Source organism: Lontra canadensis, unplaced genomic scaffold (assembly GCF_010015895.1).
Source record: "Lontra canadensis isolate GAN:19392208 unplaced genomic scaffold, GSC_riverotter_1.0 scaffold108, whole genome shotgun sequence".
NCBI classification, from domain to species: Eukaryota; Metazoa; Chordata; class Mammalia; order Carnivora; family Mustelidae; genus Lontra; species Lontra canadensis.
In genome coordinates, this window is record NW_022631102.1 from 257,674 (window position 1) to 272,940 (window position 15,267).

The window sequence follows — 15,267 nt, forward strand, 5'->3', positions numbered from 1 at the left end:
CTGGGGGTCGTGGGGTCAGGGGAGAGGACATGGGACAGGCTGGGGGTTGTGGGGTCACGGGAGATGACAGAGGATGGGCCGGGGGTCGTGGGGTCATGGGGAGAGCACAGGGATGGGCTGGGGGGTCGTAGGGACACTGGGAGAAGACACAGGATGGGCCAGGGGTCGCAGGGTCATGGGGAGAGGATAGGGACCAGCTGGGGGTCATAAGGACAGCAGGAAAGGACACAGGATAGGTTGGGGGTCATAGGGTCACGGGGAGATGACAGAGGATGGGCCGGGGGTCGTGGGGTCATGGGGAGAGGACAGGGACTGGCTGGGGGGCGTAGGGACACTGGGAGAGGACACAGGATGAGCTGGGAGTCGTGGCGTCACCGGGAGAGGACACGGGATGGGCAGGGGTCATGGGGATCCAGAAGATAAGATGGACGGGGTGCTGGTCAGGGCACCTGGAGAGCGAGAGGTCTGGATGTCTCCTATAGGCAGGGAACCGCTGCAGACCTTGAGCAGGGCCTGGGTGGGGGGCAGTGGGAGGAACGGGAGCTGCGGGTAAGCTTGTTGCCCATGTTGGGGACAGGGGAGCAGGGCAGCTGGAGGTGCCGGGCGGTGTGAGAGCCAGGGTGGGCTCCAGGGATGCACAAGGACGGCCTGGGGGCCGGGGGACCAGGTGGAGGCTCTCAGCGAGTCCTTTGGAGTGGCTGCAACCTGTCGCGGAGCTGGGGCGGGTGCGAGGGAAGCGCTGCCCCAGCAGGGGGCTCGTGGGCCCCAGAACCTCACCCTGGGGGGTGGGTTGCTGTCCTGAGTGTCTCCCGGCAAGGACAGTGAGCCCAAGTAACTTGTCCGGGGGCAGCTCGTGCTGGTTTGGGAGCTGGCCAGCTCAGGAGACAGGAAGGGAGGGGTGGGGACCCCTCTGTGTGTCTTGTGGTGGCTCTGGCCCGGGAGGTGGCACGAGGAGCCGCCCGGCCGGCCCCAGGGCAGGGAGGCAGAGGCAGGCTTCCCCTGCGAGGGCAGAGTTTGGAAGTTGGGGAGGGCTCCCCGACTCGGCCCCCGTACGTATCTCACACAGTGAGTGGGCCTCTGGGTGGTGCAGGGAGCACGGCCGGGGTAAGGGGGCCCCTGGTGGGTAGGAGCCTGGCCCAGGGCTGCTTCATGTCTTGGGGGGCACGCACACCCAGGCGTCAACCCTGGGTGGCACAGGAGGGTACCAGCCTGGGTGGCTGCCTGGAACAGAGCCATACCTTGCAGCCTCGCTCTCTGATTTGTGTCACGGGCGTGAGCCTGGGGACTCTGGACAGCTGGGGCCAGGGGGTCAGGTCCCCGGGCGGTGAGCACTGCGGGGCTGGGTCCCAGGCGGCACACTGTGGCCTGCTGCCCCGAGTGCCTGCACCTCCCTCATGCTGGGCCTAAGCAGCCAGGGCGGGAGGGAGGTGGGAGGGAGGCGGCTCTCCTGGCTCCCCTTCCCCCTGCTGCTCAGGGCCCCAGGAGCCATAGGTGTGTCCCGCCCACTCGGTGGGGGAGGCCCAGCTGCCACGGGTGGCTCAGGGCTCAGGTTTCAGGACCGGACACCCCCCACCGGATGCTGCTGCGGAGATGGGCCTGCCTTCCTGCCGCCTCCTCCCTGGGCTTCTGGAGCCACAGGCCAGGGAAGCTGGGGGGGGGGGGGCGGCGGCTGGTGAGGGCTGCCCCACCCAGGGCTGAGAGCACATCCTCAGGGCCCACGGGGGTCTGGTTGCTGTGCTTGGCCTCATGGTGTCCTGGTGGGTGACCCAGCCATGGGTTCCTCACAGCACCTGGAGGGCGGGTTCCCTGGGGGATGTGCAGCTCTTGTGCCCTGGGGCCCTCTGGGCACGTCTGGGCGGGATACTGGAGCCCCGTGTTCCAGTCTGGGCTTCCCTGTGGCCTGCCGCTGAGCCTGGCCGCAGCCCTTGGCCGTGGGGCTCGGGGCAGCCCAGGAAGGGGCTGTTGGCTCCCTCCTCACAGAAGGAAGCTCGCGCGGCAGGTGGCGGCATGGAAGGGACTTTGCGAGAGACTTGCTTTCCTCAGCACCTTCTGGTTCTAGGAAGGGGGTCCCCAGGAGGGGGCCTGTCCAGGGCCTGGAGGGCAGCCTCCTGGTCCCCAGGGAGTCTGCTGCAGGACGATGGACAGCAGTGCCCCCGAGTCAGGCTGAGCTCTGGGCCCTTGGAAGGCCTGCCCCACTGGGAGTGGGACCTGCATGAGTAGCCTGGGTGCCCTTTGTGCCCCAGCCGACTGTCTCTCCTCATGAAGGACTTCCCAGAGAGAGTCTTGGCCCATTGCTGGAGGCAGGGCCAGGCCTTGGGGTCGTGGCTTTGGAGCCAAGCAGCCTCTCTAGGCCATTTGCCAGGGACGGGTGACTCTTCCTGGGTCAGGAGCGGCCCCATGTGGGGCACTTGCTATGGGCCTCCGTGTCCCCATCTGTGAGGTGGGGCCCTGATAGGGATCCATGGGGAGAGAGTTCCTGTCCTTGAGTTCCAGGTGAGGTCGCACACGGTGCCTGAGGTCTCAGAGCCGGGGCTGAGCCCGGAGCCCTCTCCTGACGTCCCACCGTCCTGCCTGGCTCCGGGTGCGACCCAGCCGGTGGCACCTGGCGAGCTGGAGCTGGCACGCCCGTTCCTGGGGTCCCGGCGGGGCCTGCCTTTCTTGGCGCTTGCTCTTGGGGCCCTGCTCCAGGGTGAGGCCCGAAATAGCTCAGGGAGGAGTGGCTGGGCAGCTGCGGCCGGCCATCCGAGGCCAGAGGCCGGGAAGTGCCCATGAGGGTGCCGTCACCCCCACCTGGCCCGGGGCCTGCTCCGCTTCAAAGGCTGGGGCCGCCAGCCCTGGGGGTGGCCCGTGAAACTCTGCGCCTGCGTCCAGAGCCAGCCTGGAGCCTCCTCCACCGCCTCGGGCCTCACACTCCCGGCCTCCCGCAGGTGCAGCTACGGCTGGCAGGGGCGGTTCTGTGACGAGTGTGTCCCGTACCCCGGCTGTGTGCACGGCAGCTGCGTGGACCCCTGGCAGTGCAACTGCGAGACCAACTGGGGCGGCCTGCTCTGTAACAAAGGTAGCGGCGGCCGGCCAGGCCCGAGCGCGATGCCCCGTGGGGAAGGCGGGCGGCGGGGGGCAGGCGGGCCTCTGAGGACCCTGCCTCGCCCCCAGACCTCAACTACTGTGGCAGCCACCACCCTTGCGTCAACGGGGGCACGTGCATCAACGCCGAGCCCGACCAGTACCACTGCGCCTGCCCTGACGGCTACTCGGGCAAGAACTGTGAGCGGGGTACGTCGGCCACCGGCTGCTGGCTTTGGGCTGGCAGCTGGCCAGCCTGGGGAGCCCTGTGCCTCTGGCCTCTTGGTGTGGGAGGCCCTCCCTGACCCCCACCCTGGGGCCTCGGGAAAGGTGGGGAGCCGGGGCTCCACACGCCCAACCCCTGCCCCCGCCTCTGGTTCCCATGCAGCTGAGCACGCCTGCGTCTCCAACCCATGTGCTAACGGGGGCTCTTGTCACGAGGCGCCCTCCGGGTTCGAGTGCCGCTGCCCGTCAGGCTGGAGCGGGCCCACCTGTGCGCTTGGTGAGTGCCCACTCGCACGAGATGGGGGGCTCCGGACTGGCCTCTGGGAGCCAGGATAGGGCAGGGTGGTTGATGCCTGATAGTCCGGGGAGGAGGGACAGGCCCACGGCCGCCTTCCCCGCAGCCCAGCCCCCACGCCTCTCCCTCTGTCCCTGCACAGATGTCGACGAGTGCGCCTCCAACCCCTGCGCGGCGGGAGGCACCTGCGTGGACCAGGTGGACGGCTTCGAGTGCGTCTGCCCCGAGCAGTGGGTGGGGGCCACCTGCCAGCTGGGTAAGGGTCCTGCGGGGCTGGCGCGTGCATGGCCTGTGTGCTGCGGGCATGCTTGCTGCTGCTGCTGCTGGGGCTGCTGGGGCTGTGGGCGCCAGGTGTGCGAGCAGGGGGCGCTGAGCCCCATCGCCCCCCCTTCTCCTCTGCAGACGCCAATGAATGTGACGGGAAGCCGTGCCTTAATGCTTTTTCTTGCAAAAACCTGATTGGTGGCTATTACTGTGATTGCATTCCGGGCTGGAAGGGCGTCAACTGCCATATCCGTCAGTATGGGGGGGGTGGTGGCAGGGGGTGGGGCTGGGCGGCGCAAGGACCCCTTTGTGACCCCGCCCCTTGTCCCCAGACATCAACGACTGTCGTGGGCAGTGTCAGCATGGTGGCACCTGCAAGGTAAGATGCAGTCCCCCTGCCCTGCCCGCGTGGGGGAGGGCCACGGGGTGGGTGCTGCCCCTGGGGTGGGAGGGTGGCCTCTGGAAGCTCACCCACCTTCTCCCCACCCCCTTCCCCGTCCCCCACCTTTCCTCCCCCTGCGCCAGGACCTGACCACCGGCTACCAGTGTGTGTGCCCGCGGGGCTTTGCTGGCCGGCACTGCGAGGTGCGGCTGAACGCGTGTGCCAGCGACCCCTGTCGTGGAGGCCTCTGTGAGGACCTGGTGGATGGCTTCCGCTGCCACTGCCCCAAGGGCACCTCCGGGCCACTGTGCGAGGTGAGGCCCAGGCTGCGGCCCCAGGAGCTGCAGGGCACAGCGTCATCCCCAGGCCACCCCAGTGAGCGGGACAGCCTGCAGGTGGGGTCGGCCATACAGAGATCCTGGGCTCCGTTCTGGATGGAGACCCGGCCCCAGAGCCGCGGGTGAGCGGGGGCAGGGGGTCAGAAGGTCACTCTCGTCATGACAAGTGCCTCCTGCTGGGGTGGGCTGGCTGCCCAGGTGGCCGGAACGGTCTTGATGCAGTAGAGCACGGGAGCAGCGTCAGAGAGGGGCCCTGGGGTGGGACGGGGTGCCTGAGGGTGGGTGTGTCCCTCCTCCTTGGCGCCTCACAGCCCCACCTTTCTTTGACCTGCCCTGGCCTTTGGGGGTACAGGACACCAGGGGCAGGGCTCCTGACCAACAGGCTTCCTGGGGCCCTTGGTAGAAGTTCCTCCCCCAGCCGTGGAGCCGGTGGTGACACTTTTGGGAAAGCCCCGCATGCTGGGCCCAGGGCGGCTGTGCTGGTTGGGGAGGGGGTAAGGAGCCGGCTTTCCTGCCAGCAGGAGGGGCAAAGGCCGGATGCTGCCTGGTGAGCCAGAGGAAGCGGGGCCGCCTCGGAGCAGAGGGTGGTGGGAGGGGCCTGGTGACCTGCAGGTGTTTCCGTCCAGCTGATGGGCCTGGACAGTCTCGGATGGGCGGTCCTGCAGGCTCTGGCGGCAGAGGCCTGGGTGTGCCGGCGGAGCCCGGGCCCCGGGCCTCCAGGAGTCCTCGTAGGGACCGCAGGCGAGGCGGGGGACTGGGCCCTCACGGACGCTCCCGCCCCACAGGTAGACACGGACTTGTGCGAGCCCAGCCCCTGCCAGAACGGGGCCCGCTGCTACAGCCTGGAGGGCGACTATTACTGCGCGTGCCCCGACGACATGGGCGGCAAGAACTGCTCGGTGCCCAGGGAGCCGTGCCCGGGCGGGGCCTGCAGAGGTGGGCGGGGCCCGCGGGGTGGGCGGGGCCCGCGGGGTGGGCGGGGCCCGCAGCCGGGGCTGGCGTCGGGGGCGGGGTGGCGCCCGAGGCCAGACCCCTGCCTTTGGGGTGGGGTCGGGCCGGGTGCGGGGCGACCTGGGCGCCCTGACCGCGCCCCGTGTGCGCAGTGATTGACGGCTGCGGGCTGGAGGCGGGGCCCGGGGCGGCCGGCCTGGCGCCCGGCGTGTGTGGCCCGCACGGGCGCTGCGTGAGCCTTCCCGGGGGCAACTTCTCCTGCGCCTGCGACAGCGGCTTCACGGGCGCCTACTGCCATGAGAGTGAGTGGCCGCGGGCCAGGGCGGGGCAGGGCGGGGCGGGGCGGGGCGGGCCCCGGGACCCCCTGCTCACCGCCCGCCCACCCCCGCAGACATCGACGACTGTCTGGGGCAGCCGTGCCGCAACGGGGGCACGTGCATCGACGAGGTGGACGCCTTCCGCTGCTTCTGCCCCAGCGGCTGGGAGGGCGAGCTCTGCGACACCAGTGAGTGGGCCCGCGCCGTCCGGTGGGTCCCGTGCCCAGTGGGTCCTGGCTCTGGGTAGTTGGCGCCCGAAAGGGACCTGGACGGGGTGGGGGGGTGCCCTGCAGGTGTCTCTGGCCCCGCCTCTCTTGCTCTCCCCTGCCCCCACCCCCCAACCCCCCCCCTGAGCGCCGGCGACCCCCGCTGACCGGCGTCCTCGCCCCCAGATCCCAACGACTGCCTTCCCGATCCCTGCCACAGCCGCGGCCGCTGCTTCGACCTGGTCAACGACTTCTACTGCGCGTGCGACGACGGCTGGAAGGGCAAGACCTGCCACTCGCGTGAGTGCCCCTGGGCCCCTGGCGCACTGGGGCGCCGCCGCCGCCGGCATGCGCACTGAGCAGCCATGTGCCCACAGGCGAGTTCCAGTGCGATGCCTACACCTGCAGCAACGGCGGCACGTGCTATGACAGCGGGGACACCTTCCGCTGTGCCTGCGCCCCGGGCTGGAAGGGCAGCACTTGCAACATCGGTGGGTGAACGGGCGGGGGAGGCAGGTCAGGCATCACACTCCCCCAACCGCGCCCCACGACCACCTGCCCAGCCTCCTGCCCCTGGTCCCGTCTGCCCTGGCACCTTGGGATCTGCAACAGAGGCTCCACGCAGGCCCACGGGCAGACGACAAGGCCCCCTTCTCCCCTCTCCCCTTCACAGCCCAGAATAGCAGCTGCCTGCCCAACCCCTGCGTGAACGGGGGCACGTGCGTGGGCAGCGGGGACTCGTTCTCCTGCATCTGCCGGGACGGCTGGGAGGGCCGCACCTGCACGCACAGTGAGCTTGTGGGTGGGGGGCTGCAGAGGGAGGCCCTGGGGGGTGGCGACAGCCGGGGGGTGGGAGCCCGGGCCTCATGACCCGGCCCCTAGACCCGCTCCTCGCAGCTGTCTGCCAAAGTGACACGTCCTCCTGGAGCTAGCTGGCCCAGGCCCCACCGCCCTCAGCCTCCCCGTCCCGTGTCAGCGGGCTGGCACGGACGGTGTGCGCAGGCCTGGCTGGGGTGCGGGGCCGGCGGAGCTGTTGCCGACCTTCCTCTCTCTTCTTGCGCAGACACGAATGACTGCAGCCCCCTGCCTTGGTGAGTGGCTGCCCCGGAGGCCGGCTGACCCCGGGGAGCTTGGCCTGCGGGGGGCCTCCCTGAGACCTGCTCTCTGCCCCGCAGCTACAACGGCGGCGTCTGTGTGGACGGCATCAACTGGTTTCGCTGCGAGTGTGCGCCCGGCTTCGCGGGTCCCGACTGCCGCATCAGTGAGGGGCCCTGGGGGGTCCTGGGGTGGGAGGGGCTGGGCCCAGCCCACCCGGTCCCTCTGCACAGCTGGGGCGGCCCTGTGACGGCGGTGGTCCCCGGGGTCTCCCGGCACACCCCGTGCCAGAGGCGTGTGCAGGAGGACGGGGCAGGCGCTCGTCAATGCCCTTGACCACTGGCAGAGTCCCCGAGGGGCACACTGGTCGAGACCGGGGCTGGCGGGGTCTCCACCACTTGAACGGCCTCCTATGCTGGCCTGAGCATCCTCCTGGGCCCCGCGTGAGGGCACTGGCCCCCCTCACGGCCTCCTGAGCCGCCACTTTCTTCGCAGACATCGACGAGTGCCAGTCCTCGCCTTGCGCCTACGGGGCCACGTGCGTGGACGAGATCGACGGCTATCACTGCAGCTGCCCGCCGGGCAGGGCCGGCCCACGGTGCCAGGATGGTAGGTGGAGGGCACCGGCCCCGGGGGACCATGCCACCAGGGGCATGGGGAGGACCTGGCCTCTGGGCCCGGCCTGCAGTTGCCCCCAACGCCTCTCCCCACAGTGATTGGATTTGGGAGGCCCTGCTGGTCACAGGGGGTGCCCTTCGCGCACGGGAGCTCCTGGGTGGAGGACTGTAACGGTTGCCACTGTGTGGACGGCCGCCGGGACTGCAGCAAGGTATGGGTGTCGCCCGTGAGCCTCCCCCTTGCCTGGGAGCCCCGGGGGCTACCGCTGGGGGGCTGTGGGGAGCCGCATCCACCCCCTCCGCTGGGCCTGCTGGGAGGGATGCTCGGGGCAGGCCCTTCCTCTCATGCAGCTGGGGAGACGGGGAGACAGAGCTGGGGGCTCTGCCTGGTCTCTTCCTTCTTGGGGCACCCCCTGCTCCGGGGCAGGCCCGTCCTTATTCTGAGTCCATCCTGGGAGGCTGTGGTGGGGCAGGGCACCCTGGGCCTTGCCGACCGCAGCCGTGTCTCTCTCTCCTGCACGGTGCCCGTGTTGTCTGTGCACCTGCGTCTGTCCTGTGTACGTGCCTGACCCAGGTGTGGTGTGGGCGCAGGCCTTGCCTGCTGGCTGGCCGGCCTGACACCTTGAGTGCCCAGTGCCCGCCAGGGCAGCGGTGCCTAGAGAAGGCCCCAGGCCAGTGCCTGCAGCCACCGTGTGCAGCCTGGGGGGAGTGTGGCACCGAGGAGCCCCTGCTGCCCAGCACCCTGTGCCTGCCGCACTCCAGCCACCTGGACAACAACTGTGCCCGCCTCACGTTGCACTTCAACCGTGACCAAGTGCCCCAGGTGAGTGGTCCCGGAGGGCGGGCACACTGACCGGCTGCAGCCCCCCAGCACCGCCAGCCTTTCTCAGAGGGCCCGAAGGGCCGCACAGGGAGTCGGGGCCTGTGGGGTCCAGAGGAGGGAGGGTTGAGCCCCGTGTGCACTTGGGGTCTGGGGAGGAGGGCTGAGGACCAGGCGAGACCCCCTCCCGCCTCGGGCCTGCAGGTAGCTCCCCTTCTAGCAGGGAAGGAGGATGGGGCCATGGGGGCACCGCCAGGCCTCACCCACCCTGACTTGGGCTGGCGGTCTGCTTGCTGGGTGGGCTAGGAAGTCAGCTCCCTCCTGGACCCCCGATCCCTGGCCTGCTCCTCATGGGGCCCAAGGTGTGACCTGCCATGTGCCTGTGGGGCCAGCAGGAGGATGGGCCGCCTCGGGTCCGTGTCCCCAGGACCCCACTCACGTGCTGCTTGTCCCCACGCAGGGCACCACCGTGGGCGCTATCTGCTCTGGGATCCGCGCCCTGCCAGCCACAAGGGCAGTGGCCCGGGACCGCCTGCTCGTGCTGCTCTGTGACCGGCCGTCCTCAGGGGCCAGCACAGTGGAGGTGGCTGTGGTGAGTACTAGGCGAACGGCTCGTCACTTCTGCCCGCGTCCCTTTTCCAGAGTCCCGTTCTATCTCTCTTCTTGGGAGGTGCTGGGGACAGAGGCCCAGGCCAGCCTTGTCCCCAGGTGGTTGGAGGCAAAGGGTGACCCATGGACCCAGGACTTTGTTCCTGTGTGCCTGTACTTTGGGGGTCCGGGACACTCTGTGCCCTCACGGGGCTGGTGGGGCCAGGCTGGGTCAGGTCACCTGTCCCGTCTGCCATAATGAAAGACAGGTCCGGGGCAGCAGGCAGAGAGCAGGGAAAGCTGATCTGCAGGTGAGGGGCGTGGAGGGAAGGTACCGGGAGGCAGGGTCCTCGGAGCCAAGGCCCAGCTGCAGGAACAGGTGCCAGGAGCCACCCAGGGCCGGCTCGCAGGCCGGGGATGTCGCAGGCAGTGTCGACAGAGTGGTGGCTGTGACACGGGACTTGGCTCCCGTCCCGTCCACAATCTGAGGCCGTGGAGGCCAGGGCTCTGGGCAGGGGTCTCTGGAGCTGTGGGAGGCCCCCAGGGTCTGTGGTTGAGGCTCAGTGGCAGCGCGGAGAGGGAAGACCAGGGTCTGGGGTCCAGGGTGGACGTAGTAGGGCGTGGCAGGGGAGGGAGGGGAGAAAAGGCAGGGCGGTTCCTCAGGGCGCCGGCCGCTTGCCGCCGTTGGCTTGTTAGGCCATGGAGGCAGGGGCAGGTACTGGGGCCAGGGATGTGTGGACAGAACCCTGGAGTCCTCGGGCACGGCCGGTGGGTCTGGTCGCCTGCCTGGGAAGGACAGCTGTGCTGGTCCCAGATGCAGGTGGTCCGGAGGGAGGGTGGGCGAGGCCACACCCGCCCCCTCGGAGCCACGTGGTCCGGGCCATGCCTGCTGCAGGCCTGTCCTCCGGCCGGTGCCCCCACAAGAAGCCCCAGGGCCCCCAGCCACCTGCACCCCTCTTGGCCGCCAGCCTTGGCGCTCCCCGGTCTGGGCATGGGGCGGGCAGGCCGTGCTGGCGCCTGTGGCGAGCGGGGCCTCTCTGTGGTGTCTCCCCCTGCAGTCCTTCAGCCCCGCGAAGGACCTGCCCGACAGCAGCCTGGTCCAGAGCGCCGCGCACGCCATCGTGGCAGCCATCACCCAGCGGGGCAACAGCTCGCTGTTCTTGGCGGTCACCGAGGTCAAAGTGGAGACGGTCGTCGTGGGCAGCTCTTCCGTGGGTGAGCGAGGGGGCCTGGGCCTAGTGGGACTCGTTCCCGCACACGTGGCTCAGAGGGACGGGGCCAGGCTGAGCGCAGGTGGCGGGGGCTGCCCGTTCCTGGGCCCCGCCCCCTCTCGGTGGCTGCCCCCTGCACCTGCTGTCCCAGCCCCTCCCCTGGGTCCCTCCCCCTCAGGCAGGAGCCAAAGGACGGGCATCCCAGGCCTGGGCGTGTGCCGGGTCCCCGCACCCGGCCAACCTGCTCGTGCCCCCCAGGCCTGCTGGTGCCAGTGCTGTGTGGTGTGTTCAGCGTGCTGTGTCTGGCGTGCGTGGTCATCTGCGTGTGGTGGACCCGCAAACGCAGGAAAGAGCGGGAGAGGAGCCGGCTACCACGGGAGGAGAGCGCCAACAACCAGTGGGCCCCCCTCAACCCCATCCGCAACCCCATCGAGCGGCTGGGCGGTGACGGCCTGTGTGGGGGCCACAAAGACGTGCTTTACCCGTGCAAGAACGTCACGCCCCCGCCGCGCAGGGCGGGTGAGGCGCTGCCCGGGCCCACGGGCCGTGGGGACGGCGGGGAGGAGGACGAGGAGCCCGGCCGCGGCGAGGGAGACTGCTTGGAGGCCGAGAAGTTCCTCTCGCACAAATTCACCAAAGACCCCAGCTGCTCTCCTGCGAGGCCGGCCTCCTGGGCCTCAGGCCCCAAAGTGGACAACCGTGCGGTCAGGGCCACCAGTGACTCGCGCCGCGCCGCCAAGGAGTAGGGCGGCCCGCGGTGGGGCCGGGGCCCAGGACCACCGCAGCCGTAGGAGGCCGAGGCCGTGTGCATAGTTTCTTTATTTTGTGTAAAAAACCACCAAAAACCAAAAACAAATGTTTATTTTCTACGTTTCTTTAACCTTGTATAAATTATTCGATGACTGTCGGGCGGAGAACAATGGAGTATTCTCGGATACTTGCTATTTTTGTAACGTTTCTGTGTGTCGCACGCGCTGTGTGGCAGGAGAGAGCAGAGGGTGTCTGTGTCCCCACCAGGTTGTCTGTTACCAGTGGTGGTGCACTGTTTACAGAATCTTCCTTATTATTCCTCATTTGGTGTCCTCAGTGGCTCCAGGCCAAAGAGCCAGTGGGACCCTTGGCTGTTGGCGTGGCCCGTGGCGTTGGTGGGACCCGTGGCTGACGGAGTGGCCTGTGGTCGTTGGTGTGGCCGGTGGCATCGGTGGGACCGGTGGCTGTCAGTGTGGTCCGTGGCGTCTGGTGGGACAACCCAAGGCTACTGGTGTGGCCCGTGGTGTTGGTGGGACCGGTGGTTGACAGTGTGGCCTGTGGTCGTTGGTGTGGCCCGAGGCTGTCAGTGGGACCTGTGGGGTGTGGCACGGCCAGTGGCTGTCGGTGGCACCTGCGGTGGTCAGTGGGGCTTGAGGTCCTCGCAGGGGCCCACGGGCAGACGCCGGCCCGCTTGCTGGCCGGCCCCTTCCGCCCGCCGTCCGGGCCCGCTTCCGCCCGGGGCCGTAGAGATCTTTCAACTGTGTTTCCGGAAGTGCCCTTCCCGACTGCTCTGTTCTCCCCGGGCCGGGGGCAGAATCGAAGCTCGCGACAAGTGCCTTCACACAGACCCTCCCCTCGCAACTGTCAGCGTCCGTGGGCTCCAGGCCGCGGCCCACCTGCCGGCCCCGGCCCCCTCCTCGCGAAAGTGCGTTTTTGTAAATATGTACATATTAAATGAATCACTCTGTATATTTGATTTAATAACTTAAATGTTTTCGCCTTCCTTGTTCTCTTTGGTGCTGTTCCTTGTTATCTGGAGGTGGGCAGGGTGGAGAGCCGGGTCGCGTGTCGGGCCACGTGGCCGTGGTGGCCACAGGTAGGGAGATGGTTCCCCTGGGCGCCTGAGGCCGTGAACATGTCGCTGTCCTGTGTGGTTGACACGTGCTTGGGGGAAGCTTTCCGGGAAGCGGGGGGAAGGAGGTCTCTGCAGTCCCCACTAAAACTGCTGAGAAAAAAAAAAACTTTATAAAACCCTTTAAAGTTGCTTATCCATTAAAAGCTCTTAAAGTTTTAGGAAATTCCCAAGTCAAGCCTTGAGAGAACGAAAACACGAGGCTGGCAGCTGCAGTCGGTCTGGGTCAGTGTGGCTGGCCGGTGGCGTGGCGGCGGGCCGTGGGAGACCCACCCAGATGCCACCGTGCACTGAGCTCGCGCTGTTTGCTCTCCCTCGAGGGAGTGGGTGGACACAAGCCGAGGGGCAGAGCCAAGACCCTGTGTTGGTCAGCAGCGGGAGGACACGACTGCGGATGGCCCGGGAGTGGGCTGTGAGGGGCTGCGTGTTTCCTGCTGCACGGGGACGGGTCCCACAGCCGTCCGGTCACCGGTTCCCCAGGGGCCACGTGAGGAGCCGTCTCTCAAAGACCCAGTTGGCCCGTCTGCTCCCGTGCCGTGTGCGAGGCCAGGTCTGCAGGAGACCCTGCCCTCCGGACGGGGACAGGGCAGTGGCAAGCCCTCATCCCACTTACCTCCAGGGGCTCGGATCAGGTGGGATGAGCCGGTGGGACATCTGCCTCTGAGAAGGCTTGGTTTTGGCCCGACCCCTGCAGACATGGAACTCAGGCCCCTCGGTGCCTGGTCAGTCAGTGTGAGTGGCTTCTGTTCTAGATCTCTAAATGCATCAGAAGTCACATTTCAAGGTCAGGGAGCAGGCCCCTCGGAGCAAACCCAGCACTGCGAGCAGAGCCATCGGAAGGAGCCCACCCGGCGCGCCAGGTGCAGCCACGGTCGGCCCAGGCAGGAGCCACACGTGCTCCCAGAGTCGAGAAAGGAACGAAGCTCGGCCTGGGCCTGCGGGTGGAGTGTTGAAGGCAAACAGCCAGCATCGCCGTGTGCGCTGGCAGGGCCATGAGTGGGCCACCCTCCACCGAGGCGCTGGGTCCCAACGCCACCCCGTGGCCTCAGACGGCTCCTGGCGGGAGCTGGTGCGCATCTACAGCCAGCCACCTGCCCGGTGAGCGGCACCTTCCACACCCCCAAGGGCCGTGCTTTGCTGTGGGCAGAGCGCGTCACTGGCCCCCCAGACTGCACTGTGCCAACGATCTCCACGGGGCGCTAGCCGTGCTGCGCCAGAAGACGCTTGGGCTGTGGCCGCTGGACCTGTCCCTGCCCTGCCTGCTGTCAGTGCAGGACCATGGGCACTTGTGCCAAGACTGGAGCCTGGGCCGGGACCTAGCCCCCCACCTCAGCTCCTAGCTGGCTGCCGCTGGCCTGGCCCCTCACACGCAGAGCCTTCCACACCAGCCTCTGAGGGGCCGGCGGCCAGGGAAGCAGGCACCGGTGCCGAAGTTTGGAAACCCTCCCTGTAGGACGCACGCAGACTGACTGTTGGCTGTCCCCGGGCCACCTGGCCTCACAAGCAGGCAAGGCCTGGGCCCCTCCCCCAACGGGTCAGTGGGCACTGGGGCGGACTGGACCTCCCCGTCTCCCACCAGTGCGCACGTCAGCTAGGCCACCCTTCAGCCTGGTGGTGGGACCCCAGCTGCGGCGTCTCTGGGATCGGGGTGTGTGCCCGCTTCCTGTCTCCTACCCTTTTGCTGCTCTTGGTGGTTGCCGGCTCCGGGGCATCCCTGCCCTGGTCCCCGGGCTCCACTGCTCTAGCAGCCACGGCCGGGAGGGCCAAGGCTCCTTGCTGGTATCTGAGCTTAGGGGCCAGACTCCTGGGAGCACAGGGAAACAAATACTCTCTCAGCATTAAAAGAAAAGAAAAAAGAAAAACACCGAGTAGATCTGAGACAGAACATGCGGACTTCCAGAAACGACGCCGTCCCTGACGAAGATGCAGACGGCCACCCTGAGCCCTGCAGTGGACAGAGCTCGTAAGCCAGAGCACAGGCCCAGGACCCGGGATGTGGTCCGGAGAGACCGACGGTGGGAAGAGGGTCATCTGCGGGGCCAGGAGGCAGAAGGCTGTTCTGAGCCTGCTTAGAGCCCAGTCGGAGGAGATGGGGACGCGGGAGGCCCCCCAGAACCTTGAGGGGCGGGCTTGACCTGGGGCCTCGGAGGCTCACGGGATGCTGTGGGCCCAGGGGAGGCGGCTGTCACAGGAGTGAGTGGTCACGCAGACGCATCTGTGCCCGCGGGAGTGCACCAGCCCTCCTGAGCCTGCTACCGGAGTCCTGAGCGCCCTCCACCCCAGGTCCTCTCCTTCCTTCCCCACTGGGCCTGGCTGGGACCTGATGCCCAGCAGGGCTCCGCACCTCTCTCCAGGCCTGTTCTTGGTGTGGCTGGAAATGTGGCCGGGAATGTGGCCTGCACCCGCCCTGTGGTCTACACCCCAGGGCCCCACTTATCCTGGCAGCCTCACTCTCTGCTTACTGCCACCAAACTGAGGCCAAGACCCCAGGGCCCCCGTCTTGCCCTGGCCAGTACCTTGTGCTCTCCTGAGGGTGGGAGGCTGGGCAGGTGCTCAGCCCCCAGACGGGTAGCCGCTGTGTTAGGAGGTGCGCAGAGAGGAAACGCGCTCCTGGATGCCCCGAGGCGCTGGCACCCGCAGTTACCCGGCCCGAGGTGGGTGCCCAACGCTGGGACTCCTCTGGCTGAGCAGGAAGAAGCCGTAGGCCCTGTCAGCCATCCCATCCTGCCGCTGGAAGGCCCAGCCGCTTGGAAGGAGGCGGAGTGCAGGACCAGTGGGGCCCTCCTGGCCACCGGGTCCCCCGTACTGCCGCCTTCCCTTGAGCCTGTGGAGCTCTGCTCCTCCCAGCGGCTGGTCTCTCCCTCCCGGCTGCCGGCTCTGGGACAGCCAGGCGGAGAGGCATGAGGCTGTGCCCGAGAGCTCGACCGGGGAAGCCCTCCACCACCTCTGGGGGTGCCGGTCACTAAGGAGAGGTCTGGGCCTTCCCAGACCTGGTGGACAGTGGACTTTGGGG

At 68.2% G+C, this 15,267-nt stretch overlaps 1 protein-coding gene across 2 annotated transcripts in view; it reads left to right on the forward strand.

Moving 5' to 3' along the window:
• JAG2 (jagged canonical Notch ligand 2) overlaps positions 1 to 11,246 on the forward strand; it is a 25,927-nt gene extending 14,681 nt beyond the window's left edge. For both annotated transcript variants that reach the window (XM_032839634.1, XM_032839635.1), the window contains 21 exons: positions 2,928 to 3,058; positions 3,154 to 3,273; positions 3,452 to 3,565; positions 3,726 to 3,839; positions 3,986 to 4,099; positions 4,180 to 4,226; positions 4,373 to 4,543; positions 5,353 to 5,503; positions 5,671 to 5,820; positions 5,910 to 6,023; positions 6,228 to 6,341; positions 6,419 to 6,532; positions 6,715 to 6,831; positions 7,105 to 7,132; positions 7,217 to 7,302; positions 7,632 to 7,745; positions 7,850 to 7,965; positions 8,328 to 8,576; positions 9,034 to 9,165; positions 10,220 to 10,376; positions 10,631 to 11,246. In XM_032839634.1, the coding sequence (XP_032695525.1) occupies positions 2,928 to 3,058; positions 3,154 to 3,273; positions 3,452 to 3,565; positions 3,726 to 3,839; positions 3,986 to 4,099; positions 4,180 to 4,226; positions 4,373 to 4,543; positions 5,353 to 5,503; positions 5,671 to 5,820; positions 5,910 to 6,023; positions 6,228 to 6,341; positions 6,419 to 6,532; positions 6,715 to 6,831; positions 7,105 to 7,132; positions 7,217 to 7,302; positions 7,632 to 7,745; positions 7,850 to 7,965; positions 8,328 to 8,576; positions 9,034 to 9,165; positions 10,220 to 10,376; positions 10,631 to 11,118 (2,941 nt within the window). In that variant the 3' untranslated portion in view covers positions 11,119 to 11,246. The remainder of the gene's footprint in view (positions 1 to 2,927; positions 3,059 to 3,153; positions 3,274 to 3,451; positions 3,566 to 3,725; positions 3,840 to 3,985; positions 4,100 to 4,179; positions 4,227 to 4,372; positions 4,544 to 5,352; positions 5,504 to 5,670; positions 5,821 to 5,909; positions 6,024 to 6,227; positions 6,342 to 6,418; positions 6,533 to 6,714; positions 6,832 to 7,104; positions 7,133 to 7,216; positions 7,303 to 7,631; positions 7,746 to 7,849; positions 7,966 to 8,327; positions 8,577 to 9,033; positions 9,166 to 10,219; positions 10,377 to 10,630) is intronic.
• Positions 11,247 to 15,267: the final 4,021 nt, after the last annotated feature.